The sequence below is a fragment of the Pelophylax lessonae genome, assembly GCF_965119305.1.
Source record: "Pelophylax lessonae genome assembly, chromosome: 5".
NCBI lineage: Eukaryota > Metazoa > Chordata > Amphibia > Anura > Ranidae > Pelophylax > Pelophylax lessonae.
In genome coordinates this window covers 141,320,446-141,335,291 of record NC_138772.1, presented here as the reverse complement: position 1 = coordinate 141,335,291, position 14,846 = coordinate 141,320,446, and the positions used below count along the sequence as shown (strand labels likewise).

The 14,846-nt window shown below is 47.9% G+C and overlaps 2 protein-coding genes across 2 annotated transcripts in view; one reads left to right on the top strand and one right to left on the bottom strand.

Annotated features, from left to right (window-relative positions):
- The window catches only part of BTD (biotinidase), a 58,979-nt gene extending 49,073 nt beyond the window's left edge, over positions 1–9,906 (bottom strand). Inside the window, exon 1 of the mRNA XM_082259481.1 lies at positions 9,821–9,906. The gene's annotated coding sequence lies outside the window, so the exon portion shown is untranslated. The remainder of the gene's footprint in view (positions 1–9,820) is intronic.
- Positions 9,907–10,084: 178 nt separating this feature from the next.
- HACL1 (2-hydroxyacyl-CoA lyase 1) overlaps positions 10,085–14,846 on the top strand; it is an 84,903-nt gene continuing 80,141 nt past the window's right edge. The window contains exon 1 of the mRNA XM_082259486.1: positions 10,085–10,164. Coding sequence (XP_082115612.1) covers positions 10,093–10,164 — 72 coding nt within the window. The 5' untranslated portion in view covers positions 10,085–10,092. The remainder of the gene's footprint in view (positions 10,165–14,846) is intronic.

Genomic DNA, 14,846 nt, shown 5'->3' with positions numbered 1-14,846 from the left:
AGGGTCATAATCAGCATTTTTCTTCCTCCAAACACGGTGAGTCGAGTTAATGCCAAAGAGCTCAATTTTGGTCTCATCTGACCACAGTATTTTCTCCCAATCCTTCTCTGAATCATTTAGATGTTCATTGGCAGGACTGTACATGTGCCTTCTTGAGGGGGACTCCTTGCGTTTGGAGGAAGAGAATTGATGACTATGACCCTAAGAACACCATCCCTACAGTCAAGCACAGAGGTGGAAACATTATGCTTTGGGGCTGTTTCTCTGCTAAAGATACAGACAGACTTTTCTGCATCGAGGGGCCAATAGACAGGGCCATGTATTGTAAAATCTTGGATGAGAACCTTTTTCCCTCAGCCAGAACACTGAAGATGGGTCATCGATGGGTCTTTCAGCATGACATGGACCCAAAACATACCGCAAAGGCAACAATGGAGTGGCTCAAGAAGAAGCACATTAAGGTCATGGAGTGGTCTAGCCAGTCTCCAGACCTTAATCCTATAAAAAATGTATAGAGGGACTGAAGCTTCGAGCTGCCAGTCGAAAGCCAAGAATCCCTAAGGATTTAGAGAAGATCTGTAAAAAAAAGAATGGAAAAAAATCCCTCCTGAGATGTGTGCAAACCTGATCACCAACTACAAGAAATGTCTAACCTCTGTGCTTGCCAACAAAGGTTTCTCCACCAAGTACTAAGTCATGTTTTGCTTGGGGATCAAATACTTATTTTACTCATTGAACTGCAACTCAATTTATAACATTTGTATTGTGTTTTTTTCTGGATTTTTGGTTGATATTCTGTCTCTTGTACTTAAAATACACCTGTGAGAAAAATTATAGACCCTTGATTTTTTGGAAAGTGGGCAAACTTACAAAATTTGCAGGGGATCAAATAATTATTTTCCCACTGTAAATATTATTAATACATGTACATATGTCTTCAGTCACATTCTATATTAATGGAAGATGTTTTTTATTCATCTGCTGTAATAAAGCTTTACTGTAATTTTAAATTCTTGTTTTTTGGTTCAATAGTTTTTATTGGGTTTTCAAGACAGAACAAAAGTAGCACCAATTTCACCCAAGCAGGGTCTAAAAAAGAAACATTCCATAGTACGAAACATCGTTAGGTACCAAATAAAATCAGAACAATATAAAGTATGAACAAGTAAAAGGGAGGCCCAGTAGGACATGAGTCTATATATACATCAAAAAAGTAGGCTTCCCATACGTGGTACAACCCAAAACAAGGAAAAATAAGAAAAGGGAAAAGGATTAGGGGGTTAGAGACCCCATGTATAAAAGAAAGGAAGCAAACAGAAAAGAAGGGTGAGAAGGGTAGGGTGAGAGGGGTAGGGTGGGGTAACATGAACTCAGGACTGCCTCACGCATCAGTCACAAGCCATCAATGCTAGCCCAATGTAAAGATAGGAACGAGAACTCGATTCAAGGTTCCCATATTTTAAAAAAATGGGAATCCTTTAAAATACTAGACATCTGTTCATTAATCGTGAGGGCTGTCATATGGTCTTTCACTCCCTGGAACGAGACGGCAGTTTTTTTTCCAGGACTGGGTGATGGTTTCCTTGGCTGATAGAAATTAGTATGAGGTATGTATGATGCCATATTCTGTTGGTGGGCGTATGGGCTATAGAATACTATAGTAAGGCTAATTTAGTGTTCTTGTGGATTGTCAAATGAAACAATGTGCCCAGCAGGCCAAAGACCTGGGACCAAAATCCTATCAGTCGTAGACATGTCTACCAAATATGGAGGACATTCCCGCGATAGCCACAACTCCTAAAGCAGTGGTCGCTAAAACTAGGGTTGGTATGGGCGATCCGGGCGGGAACCCTGTACCAGTGCAGGAGAACTTTATATATATTCTTCTATTAATTAATCAGCCTTTCTTGAATTCACTGTAAGGAGCTAGTGGCTAATACAGTACTTTCCTTTATAGGGTGACTATTATTGTTATTGTTGAATTGTTGAACTCGCACGAAGCGATTCAGAAACTTTAAGTCCAGAATTGGACGCACCTTGCCCTCCTTTCTGGGCACCGTGAACAGATTTGAGTAAAAACCCGGAAACTTGTCCCGATGTGGCACCGGGACGATCACCCCCTGGGCGAGGAGATCCTAAACCACCCGTTGGAGATCTTGGAAATGATCTGGGGTCAACTGAAGATTTGAGGGAAAAAATCTGTCTGTTGGGCGTGATCGAAATTTGATCTTGTACCCTGACCGAATGAGCTCCTAAACCCATCTGTCCTGAATCTTGGCCAGCCAGGGCTCGGGAAAACAGTGCAGACGTCCCCCCACCCCTGAGACGGGTGAGGGCGCCCCTTCAGGTCAAGGCGGGCTGGGCCGCTGTGCCAGAGTGGGCGGCTTTTGATTTTCCCGCCCAAGGCTTCTTCTGGCCACCAGAGGCCTTGAAGGATTTTCCCTTGTCTTGTGCCTTGAAGGCACGAAAGGACCCCTGGTTAGGTTTAAAGGAAGGGCCCCGTTTACCACGGAAGGACTTGCCCCTGGACACCTGGGGCAGCAGCGTGCTTTTACCTCCAGTGACCCCTTCACCAATTCGTCCAGGGAGTCCCCAAAAAGGCGATTCCCAGCATAAGGGATGTCAGACACTGTCGTCTTGGAAGACTGGTCGGCCGACCAGCTTTTCAACCAAACGATGCGATGGATCGTCACTGCGACTGCAGATAAGCGTGAGACTAAAGGGGCCTCATCCAAGGCCGCGTCACACAGGTATAAAACAGCCTGAATAATTTGGTCCACCATAGGGCTGCAACTAACGATTAATTTGTCTGTCGACTAATCTATCGATTATTTTTACGATTAGTCAACTAATCTAACGATTATTTTTCTTCTTTTTTTTTTTGCTTAATTGAGTGTTTTTTTGATTAGCTAATTAATCCTGTAATTAATTAATACAGACCCCTCAGTAAGCCCCCTCCCAGTACAGACCCCACAGTAAGCCCTCCCACCTAGTACAGACCACTTAGTAAGCCCCCCTCCCTGCAGCCAGTCAGTAGGAAAGACCCTATATGTCTCGTATGTAGGACTGTGCCCACCCACTCATGTCCCAGGAGCTGTGCCTACCCACCATGTCCCAGGAGCTGTGGGCACCCACTCATCATGTCCCACGAGCTGTGCCCACCTACCCATCATGTCCCAGAAGCTGTGCCCACCTACCCATCATGTCCCAGGAGCTGTGGGCACCCACTCATGTCCCAGGAGCTGTGGGCACCCACTCATGTCCCAGGAGCTGTGCCTACCCACCCATGTCCCAGGAGCTGTGCCTACCCACCCATGTCCCAGGAGCTGTGCCTACCCACCATCTCCCAGGAGCTGTGCCTACCCACCATCTCCCAGGAGCTGTGCCTACCCACCCATGTCCCAGGAGCTGTGCCTACCCACCCATGTCCCAGGAGCTGTGCCTACCCACCATGTCCCAGGAGCTGTGCCTACCCATCATGTCCCAGGAGCTGTGCCTACCCATCATGTCCCAGGAGCTGTGGGCACCCACTCATCATGTCCCAGGAGCTGTGCCCACCTACCCATCATCTCCCAGGAGCTGTGGGGACTGACTGCTGGTAACATAAAGAAAGCCATGTGCACTCACTTGTCGGGCCCCCTCATTGAACTCCTGCAGGCTGAAGTCCTGGTCCAGGAAGGTCCCGATAAGGAGGACGTAGGACTCTTGTTCTCATCCAGATGAAGGGAAGGATTGGGGAGGCTGATCACCATCATCTTGTTGGGCGCCGGGCGCTGACTGCTGTACTCCCGCCTGATACATCGCTGCTCTGCTGCAGCCGGGGGCAGGAATGGGAGCCGCACGGGCCGACATACCGAGCTCGGTCCCCCAAGACTCAACCAGGACACTCGGAGCGCCGTCCTCCACATCCTGTGCGGGGCTAAGCATGGCAGTGTGGACGGAGCCCGGGGAAGGGGATTTCACCCGGCCGGCAATGCTTCAAGCGGCGCTGCGGCCGGCCAGGGTGCGTGTGACGTCACGTGTTGACGCGTCGACGCCTTTCACGCACGTCGATGATTCGTTGACTACGTCGATGCGTCGTGGCAGCTCTAGTCCACCATCTCCAGAGTAGCAGGAGGGGTGGATTCAGCCACAAGGGTGTGTCTTAGCACCTTAGTCCACTCCACCACAGCCTGAGAGACCATTACTGAGGCGAACACGGATTTCATCAAGGAACCTGCTACCAGATAGGAGTGGCGGGTAAGAGACGCCACCCGCCTATCCGCCGGGTCTTTAAACACCGGAGAATCCTCTGCTGGCATCAAAGTGGCTTTATTTAACCTGGACACAGTGTGGTCCACCTTAGGGGCCACAGTCCAGCGCAAATCCACCGGAGACGCAAAGGGATAACGGTACTGAAACCGCTTAGGCACCACAAAATTGCACTTTAAATTGCGCCATTGTTCATTCACTGTTTCGTGAAACTCAGCGGGACAGGGAAACACCTGAACTGACTTCTGGGCTTTGCAGGTCCGCTTACCCGGCAGGTGGGGCTCATCTTCTAAATGTAGCGTGTCTTTAACAGAGCTAATGAGCGCAGACATTGCAGCGCGTTCTCTTGCTGACCCGGAGGGGGAATCCTCCACCTCCTCCTCCCCATCCGACTGAGACCCCCTCAGGGGGTACACTGTCCGTGGCAACCATATCTGGCTCTGAATCAGAAGACTGAGAAATCCTGGGCCTTTTCTTAGAAGCCCGCTCAGACATCAACAGATCCACTTTGGACGCTAAAGTCGTAAGTGCAGCAGTAAGTGAGACTATTGCAGAGGATTCAGGAGTAGCTGAACCCTCCACCAGAGCTGGGGGGAATTTGCTATCCTGGGACTCCATCAGAACACTTAGAGATTAAATGGCGCTGGCCCTTTAAAACGGTGATAACTGCGGTTCCCACCGTAATGAATAACTAGCCTGTGCTACTAAGCACTGAAAAGTAATAACTGCCAGCAGAGATATAAAGCAGAAAAAAACAGCAGAAAATCCCCCAGAAGTGTGCTATACTGTACCCACGCTGCCAGCTCGATCTGTGTGCCAGGAGAAAGGAAATGATGTCATGCCACTAGAGGCAAAACATAGTTCTGAGCCACAAGAAAATGGTTGCCAATGTAAGTCTATGGGGGAGGCTCCAAGAAAATGGCCGCTGAGCACATGAGGAAACACATTGCCCACACTAAAGATGGCGCCCGAAGGGCGCCAAAGCATTACAGAAAATGGCTGCTGCCCTCACAATGAGGCCAACAGCCTGCGCACACCTGAAATGGCGGCCCTGTGGTTTTACACCGATTGCGGCCCCCACAAGCATGTCTGTACCCCCAAAACATTGCACAAGCACCACAGGGACTCAGGGACCCCCGCTAACCCTCCGCACCGTGGCAGGACCGCTATAGCGCCCCCGCAGGGACCGGGAAGGGACACACGGGAACCGTACTGACAGACATGAGGGGGATATCACAGACTCCACATAGACTGCCATCCCCATAACAGAGGCCCCACATACACCCCCCAACAGATAATGCCATAGACAGAGGGGTAGCATGGTACTCACTGTTCCAGCGAAACCGTGGGTACCTCTCTGTGACAGGAAGCCTCCCACTCTGGGTGGGGGTGCCGTCAGCCGAACAGGACGCTAGCAACATGCGGCGTACTGCAGTTGAGACGTCCCAGCAAAGTAGCCACTTCGCAGGCTTGTCCCTGAGGACAGGGACAGGTTGTTTGTGAGGCCAGGGCGTACACATAGCCTGCTAACGCTCGATGGCAGGCTGGGATTCCGTAAGGCTCTAGGATAACCAGTGCGATTCCCAGCTCCGCAAAGGCTGTAGTCTTCCAAAGTCTGACTAACTAAGCGCAGGAACAAATAAAAAGCTATTAGTGTAAAGAAAATCACTTTTTCAGAAATAAAAAATAAGAAGAAGAAAGGCTGAGACTGCAGCCCCATCCAAGGGAAGCCTGCCTACTCCTAACTAGGCAAAAGACAAACTGAATTGGGAATGCTGCTAGCAGGGGGGTATTGGACCAGAGGGACAGCCCCCTGTAGGTGTTTCAATACAAGGTTTTGTGAATGTTTTCTAACAAAATCTTCTGCCTAGCTTACTCCTGTGGATAAGACCAATACCCAGTAGTGAAGACTGTATGAGTGGGCGGCGACTGTCAGAGGACATAAGAGAAATATATCTTTTTTTCAAAATTGTTACTCTTTTTTTGTTTATAGCGCAAAAAATAAAAATCGCAGAGGTGATCAAATATCACCAAAAGAAAGCTCTATTTATGGGAATAAAAAGGACATACATTTTTTTGGGGTACAGCGTTGCACGACCGCACAATTGTTACTTAAAGTAACGCAGTGCCAAATCGCAAAAAAATGGCCTGGTCATTAACCTTCCTAGCGGTATTCCCGAGTGTGGCTCGGGGTTCATTTTCAGTAACGAAAGCGGTAGCCCCGAGCCACGGATTACCCCAGATTGATACTCACCTTCCCTGCGATCCCTCGCCGTCCTCCCCAGTCTTCCGGGAGCGTTCATCCCTCTGTCCTCTGCTGGTACCGATGCCGGCACCTTCTTCCGGTTACCTTCCCTGCGAGCGTCGCGCCGCAGGGGGATGGAACCGGCGGGAGATAAAAAAAAAAAAATGACATGATACAGTGTAATCTGTTAGAATTACAACTTTCTATCATGCCATTTCACCTAGAGGCTTTTCCAGTGCCCTGCCTGTACTTTTTGTGGGTACTTTGTGCCTGGAAAATTAATAACGTCCGTGGCGTCCAAAAAGCGTTCTTTTAGCTCAAAAACGCTTTTGAGCGACCTGGAAAACAGCGACGGTGAATTGGAATTATTTGAAGAACTGAGCGATAGCGATTCGTGGAAAAATTCGTCATCAGGTACTAAAAGTGACAACAGCGACGATTCTGCGACTGAGCTCAGCGATGTGTGGACTTGGTGCTCTATTGACTGCGATATGGATCAGGCAGCGCCCCCGAGTACACATTCTCCCTCATAATGAAATATCTCCACTTCGAAAACAATGATTTAGTGTTTCAAACTTTATCATACCCAGGATGTCCACTAGACTCTTGTTTGGACAGATTTAAGTGAGTTATACCTAAGAATTACAGGCCTAAAATATAAAACATATTTCCATGCAAAACAATGTACCGCTTTTAGCACAGAAATTCTGACATAATCAGACCGCCAGGGAGGTTAAGCCCCCTTTCACACAGGGAGTCCGTTCAGATCCGCCTGTCAGTTTTTCAGGCGAATCTGAACGGATACTCCATGTATTTTTATGGGGCATCGGATGTCAGAGGAGACATGTCCGCTGACATCCGAACCGTCAAAATCTGGACGGATGGAAACCCTATTTTCCATCTGTCTGGCGGAGAAGAATGGGGACCTGACAGCTGTCTCCGCGCTGTCTGCCATCCTCCTGCTCAGCGCGGGATCAGCGGATTGATCCCCCGCTGAGAAAAAATGGAATCTGCCTGACGATCCCCTGCTGAGAAAAACGGAATCCGCCTGACGGACTCGCCTACGGGTCCTTTCACACGAGCGCTCCGATCAGATCCGCCTGTCAGTTTTTTAGGGGGATCTGAACGGATGCCCCATGCATCCCTATGGGGCAGCGGATGTCAGCGGAGACATATCCGCTGACACCCGCTGCCATCCTCATCCGATCCTGTCCGTGAAATCCGGACAGATGGAAACCCTATTTTCCATCCGTCCAGGGGATCGGATCGAATGCGATCGGATGAGAGCGGACAGGCGGTCTGCTCTTATCTGATTCCCCCATAGAGCTGCATGGGGCTCTGACACCTCCCTCTCCGCACACAGAGCGGAGAGGGAGATGTCACCTTCCTGCTCAGTGGGGATCTGTGTTTACAATCCGCTGCTGAGCAGCACGGATCCAACTACGGAGGCGGACCGTGTGAACGAAGCCTAAAGCCCCATACACACGTTCAGATAATCGGACGACTTATCGTTTGCATTTTGTTGCAGGATACTAACATCGAATTCAACAATGCGTACAAACCGTATCATTTTTGTCGTACGATTCGAGAAAAGCTTCCTGGTTGCTTAGCTACGTATCAGATGGTGCAAAACAAAAACAATGGCAGCCAGGCTTTTTCCGTGCTATTTTAGTGTTTCTGATCATGCGCAGTCTTTGTCGATCGATTTTTAGCAGACACATAGTGTACTGATGAAACGATTGTCGTTAGCGGGGCTATCGTACGACAGAAGTTTTCCTGTTTGTCCCTTCGGATTTTGTTGCATGAACTGTCGTGATCGTCTGTCGAAAGCTATGTACTAACGATCAGATTATCGTGCGATCAGATCGAAAGCGAGTTTTATCGTACGATTATCGGAACGTGTGTACGGGGCACAAGGGGGATAACCTTCTGATCCAGAACTAGTTGAATTGGTTAGATACTTTGTTGCAGTACACTGAACATGCAGCACATACATTTTTTTTTTTAAAGCCCCTGGTGTGTGAAACACACTCAGACTTAAAGAGGTTGTAAACCCATACAACTTTTTTTTTTTAAACCTGTAAGAGAAACACATAATGAGCTAGTATGCATCGCATACTAGCTCATTATGAAATACTTACCTTAGAACGAGCCCCCGCCGTGCCACCCGCTCACCTGTATGACGGGCGACATGTCCAGTCGCCCGTCTTCCGGGATCGCGGCACGTGCGCGGGAGCCGCCAGTCACGGCACGGGGCTCTGAGGGAACGGCACCAGCGGCCGTTCCTTCAGAGCGCATGCGCCAGTGACGTCACTGGCTGCATGTAAGGTAAATATCTCCTAAACGGTACATGTTTAGGAGATATTTACAGTACCTATAGGTAAGCCTTATCATAGGCTTACCTATAGGTAAGTTTCAAAGGAAGGTTGACTTCCTCTTTAAGCTGGCCATACACTAGCTGAAAAATCATTCAAACTCATTTTTGAAAAACTAAATATCGGCCATAAGAGCAGACGATCGTGCCATCATGTAATGACCGAATTTCGAACGATAAATCGTTCAATGGATGTTTTTCGTTCAGTTTGTCACATATGCCTAGTGTAAACAGTTCGGCTGAGAAAAACATTAACCTTTCAATTTATCGTTCGTTCAGGAGAATTTTCCAAAGTCTCCTTTGATTTTCCAGGTCTCTGAAAAGTAAAAAACGATTTGTGCCCATTAACTGGACGAAAAACAAACGATCGGATCAAATGACAGATTTTCAAAAGAATTTTCGGCTAGTGTATGGCCAGCAAAAAAAAAGTGCGCACACAAAATGTGAGAACACAAAAAAGTGCACAGGGTGTGCGAATCGTCCACCTCAGAAGAGGACGGACCCTGACACCCCTCCTGACAGGGACTGAGCTACTCACTTGGTTCACCTGACTGAAACCAGGCAGACCCCGTTCTCTGGGAGGACTGCCGAAACAGCTCACCCCAAGTATTAGGTGGAGCTCCCATGAGAGGGCGAAATAAGCCAGAACGCCATATTCACCCCCTCCCAAGACTTCAGGGCAGACCCGAGGACCTACACCCTACTAAATACGCACATAACACACACCAACCACACAAATACATTCCAGTCACCTATGGAAGCTCTGCCCTCACTAGCTGTACAAGTGTACATTACCCAGCTCTGGGTCAGCCAGTCATAATGCATGGCCACATTTATTTATTTATGTTAATCTCCACACACGAAGCCACGCCTTGTATAAAAAAGCCACACCCCAATCCACTGATATAGTAATTAGTAATTATGGATCGCTATCAGCAGACATCACATACCGATCACCTCTGACACGCTTCTTCTCAGGACCTTGGACTGCACTCTGCCCTATTATAAGACACCAGGGGGCGGGGATAGTCTAAACCTCCAATCTGCGCTCTACAATACAACATAACGACCCGCCCTCCACCTCTTTTCAGTGGGAGAAGGGAAGTGTGTGGGCGGGGTTAGGTGGCTGCGAGCTCACCGATAGGCTGTGCGGATTGTGTTCAGGAAGTGGGTGCTGGGCACTGGCTGTGTGGGTGCACAGTTCACTTTATCCTGGGTCAGTATGGCATCTGAGCGGGGTCCCCAGGAGCCGGTCACCGGGGCCCAGATCATTGCAGAAGCCTTGGCTGCACAGGTAAGAGCCCATGGCTTGTCCTTCACATTAGATGACACGGACAGAGCTCCTGGGGAAAGCACTGGGCTTGGCTGCAGCATGTGAGGATTGGCATAGGGAAGAAGCTGGCTGTTATGCCGAGCCTCCTGTATGTAGGGATCAGGGATCCTGCAGTGCAGATCAGGAGTGGATGGCATTGTCCTGAGGACTGGGCAACATGGATTCCTCCATGGATCTTTTAACCACTTCTGAACCGGAAGGTTTACCCCCTTAAAGCGGTTGTAAACCTAAAAAAAAAAACAAAACCCTGCAAGACAAAGGCATAATGAGCTAGTATGCATCGCATACTAGCTCATTATGAATTACTTACCTTAGAACGAAGCCCCGACACGGACCCCCGGACACCGCTGTGGGAGCTGACATGATCCCTCAGCGTCTCTTCCGGGTTCGGCGGCTCCGGCGCTGTGATTGGCTGGAGCCGCGATGACGTCACTCCCGCATGCACGCAGGAGTTATTTTCCGGCAAGCTCCCGGCAAGGAAAGCTGAAGGTCCGCTGGACCTTCAGAGCACATGCGCCGATCGCGTGAGCGGCTGCATGCAGTGCAAATATCACCTAAACTGCGCCGGTTTAGGAGATATTAATTGTACCTACAGGTAAGCCTTATTATAAACTTACCTGTAGTTAAAAGTGGGAAAAAAGCGGAGTATACTATTGCTTTAATGACCAGGCCATTTTTTTGCGATTCGGCACTGCGTTATTTTAACAGACAATTGCGTTGTCGTGCGGCGCTGTACCAAGATAAAATTGATTTCCTTTTTTTTCCCATAAACAGAGCTTTCTTTTGGTGGTATTGGATCACCTCTGCGATTTTTATTTTTTGCGCTTTAAACAAAAAAATAGCGACAATTCTGAAAAAAAATAATAAATTTCACATTTTGCTATATAACATTCCGAATAATAAAAATGTAAAAACCTAAATTTTTTTTTTCATAATTTTAGGCCAATATGTATTCTACATATTTTTGGTAAAAAAATTCCCAATAAGCGTATTTTGATTGTTTTGCACAAAAGTTATCCTGTCTACAAACTAGCAGAAAGATTTTTTTTTTTTTTTTTACTAGTAATGGCAGCGGGACTGCGACATTGTGGTGGACAGATCAGACACCTGTCACTTATGACATTTTTGGGGGGACCAGTGACATCGCTACAGTAATCAGTGCTAAAAATATGCACTGTTACTGTAATAATGACTCTGGCAGGGAAGGGGTTAACTCAGGGGCAATCCAAGGTTTAGGTGTATGCCTAGAGGGTGTTTTCTAACTGAGGGGGGATGGGTTTGTGGAATCAACACAGAGACCTGTGATCCTAAATAGGAGGAACACAGGAGCTCTGTGCTGATTCCTGAGAACAACAGTCTGCAGTGTTTACAACAGCAGACCGTTCTCTCTCCACGGGGAGTGATCGCAGATGCCCAGCGGCCCCGTGAATCAGCTTCCCCGCTGGCTAAAGGGGGCACGGCGGTTCGCGTACAGTATTTGTAGCTGCTAACTTTTAATTATTTTTTTATTCCCCAGCTGGAACACTTCTTTAATGACCAGGCCATTTCTTGCGATTCGGCACTGCGTTACTTTAACTGACAATTGCACGATCGTGCGACCCTGTACCCAAATAAAATGTATGTCCTTTTTTTTCCCACAAATAGAGCTTTCTTTTGGTGGTATTTGTATTTGATCACCTCCTGTGTTTTTTATTTTTTGCACTATAAACCAAAAAAGAGCAACAATTTAAAAAGAAAAAAATATTGTTTTTTTTTTTTTACTTTCTGCTATAAAACACAGCCGATTAAAAAAAAAAAAAAAAAATGTAAAATCCTATTTTTTTTTATCAATTTAGGCTAATATGTATTCTGCTACATATTTTTGATATCGATTTTGTTTGTGCAAATGTTAAAGCATCTACAAACAATGGGATATTTTTATATAATTGTTATTTTTTTTACTAGTAATGGCGGCGGTCAGCGATTTTTAGTGGGATTGCGACATTGCGGTGGACAAATCAGACATCTGACACTTTTTGGGGACCATTGACACTAATAAAGTGATCAGTGCATTGCACTAATGACACTGGCAGGGGAGGGGTTAACATGGGTGATCAAAGGGTTAAGTGTGTCCCTAGGGAGTGCTTACTAACTGTGGGGAGTCACACTGATTGGGGAAAGACCAGGACACAAGATCTCAGCAGGAACTCAAGATCTCCATCTTGTCCCCTTGAAGAACGGTGATCTACCTTCATTACATAGGCAGATCGCCGTACTGCCTCTCCCTTTGATGATTGCGGGTGGCCGACAGATATCGGGTCCCTAGGACCGGTTGATTGACATCCCCACTAGCCAATCACAGTACGATGGCGCCATCTAGTGCCTATTGAACTGAATGATGTACAGGTATGTGATTTCGCTCAATAGCACCACTTTTTTCCGCAGTATGTATGTGGCGGCCATTCAGCAAGTAGTTATAGGTGAGCTCCAGGCAGATATCCAAGACCCACACACCTCTCCTTTTCCCCCTCACTTTGGAAGGAGCAGCATGCATTAGATGTGGTCCTGTGCACTGCACTGTGCACACTACACATTCTATAGTCCATGGGGGGGGGGGGGGGGAGCAACAGAGGGGGGCTACATTCTTGCACACAGTGGGACCGTGAAGAAGGAACGTAGCCACCCTCTAACAGGAGGTCCGATCACACAGCAAAGTCCGATCACACAGCAAAAAAACAAATAAGGAATTTAAAGGAGGAATTTGAGTTAAGAATACGCACTTGCATAGCATTTTATTTTTAGGGATGGTTCTCACCAGAACGCGATGCAGGAACGTTCCATTCCGTTTCCCGCAGCGCATTCAGATGCACTTTCCTTACAATCTGCATGCGGTTGGAATTGTAATGTTAACGCAAGGCTTGACAAATTTTCATGGAATCTAGGAGCCAGCTAAAAAATTTAGCAGCCGTTTTTTTTCCGCGCATGCCGAATGGCTGGCTTCTGTCAGACCAGCTGCCATACGCACAGAATGAATGACGGGCAGTTTTTAATGAACTGACTGATGTTGCCCGGCATTCGACCCATGTGTACTTGGTTTGATGGTGTGATGGGCAGTGGCTCACTAGGGAAGGACAGTGCAGCAAGGTGGAGGCGATCGGAGATCCAGTGATCCAGTAACTCATGTCACCATATAACACTTTCACACGGGCACCTCCATTAAGCGCTATCCGCTTGCTCAGTGGGTATTTCTCTGCTAATCCCCACTGAGCAGGCGGGTGACCTTTCTTCTCCACTATGCAGACCAAGCATGGACACAGTCCCGCTTTCCTCTATGGGGCAATCGGATGGAAATGGACTGCCTGTCCATTTTCATCTGATGCCATCTGATTCAATCCATCAGACGGATGGAATGTAGGACCACCATCCATCTGTTTTTTGGGGGACAGGATCAGATGGGGGCGGTTGTCAGCGGACATCCGCCGCACCATAGAGGAGACTGGAGGGTCCAATCAGGTCCGCCTGAAAAACTTACGGGTGGACCTGATCAGACAGCCCGTGTGAAAGGGGCCTTCAGCTGTGTGGCATGACAAGGAGAGAATAAAGAAATAATAAAAAATTAATTTTAATGGAAAAAAAAATAAAAAACAGTTTCCATCTTTGTGGGGTTTTAAATGGAACTGAGGCCATTCCGACCAGCTGCCCCACACTCCCTGCCCACTTACTGGTAAGGACAAGGCACCAAATCGAGCCCTTAACATCTTCAACCTCTTCTCTTGGGAAAGAGATGGATGGGCACACTGAGAACAGGCAGGGGAACTCTCAGAGCTGCTAGTGATTGCTTGTTGCAGCTCCGGACACCACAAGAGGGTGCCAGTTCCCCGATGCAAGTATCTCGCTCCAGCAGGCCGCAAAGCCATGGTCTCAATTAGCAGCCAGCGCAGCATCTTAGACCACGCACCCGCGGGTGGGGGCCGCATGGGGACAAGACACCTGCAGCAGTGTAGCCCATGCACCAGACCGCTAATTCTAGTTGCCAATGCAACCTGGCGCCTGGGGTTTGTTGAGCCCTGTGTTAACGGCACCCCAAAATACAGGTCACATACTCAGTGTGTTTGCAGGCACCAAATCGCATAGTACCGCAGTGCCATGTGATTTGGTGTGATAAGTTTTTAAAATTAGCGCATACATTACTTTTTCCACATTCTGGGGAGATTTGCAACCAGTTCAAAAGGATAGCTGCAATAAGTAGCGGATGGGGATGTTTACATGCCATGACCCGCGACAAGGTTGACCCAACACTACCCATTCAAGTCAATAGGAAAGAGCCGCAAAATCGCACCACATAGGAATCTCACAGGAATGTGGCACACAATCCCGGTGGGAGTCGGTGTCACTTTAAAGTTAAGTTGTCACACCTCTAGGAATTGTCTAGTGCACATGTATCATCAGAATTAGTTTTGTCCTTAGGCGTTGTTTAGACTTGTGGTGGGGGGCAGCAAAAATGTGCGGTTAAGGCTCATTTTTGCTGCCCACCAAGCTGCAATAGGGAGCGAATGGGGATGTTTACATGCCATGGCCACGGTGCTTTGCTTCGCACCCACAAAAAAGTTGACCCAACACTACACATTTAGGTCAATAGGGAAGCACCGCAAAATTCCCAGCAA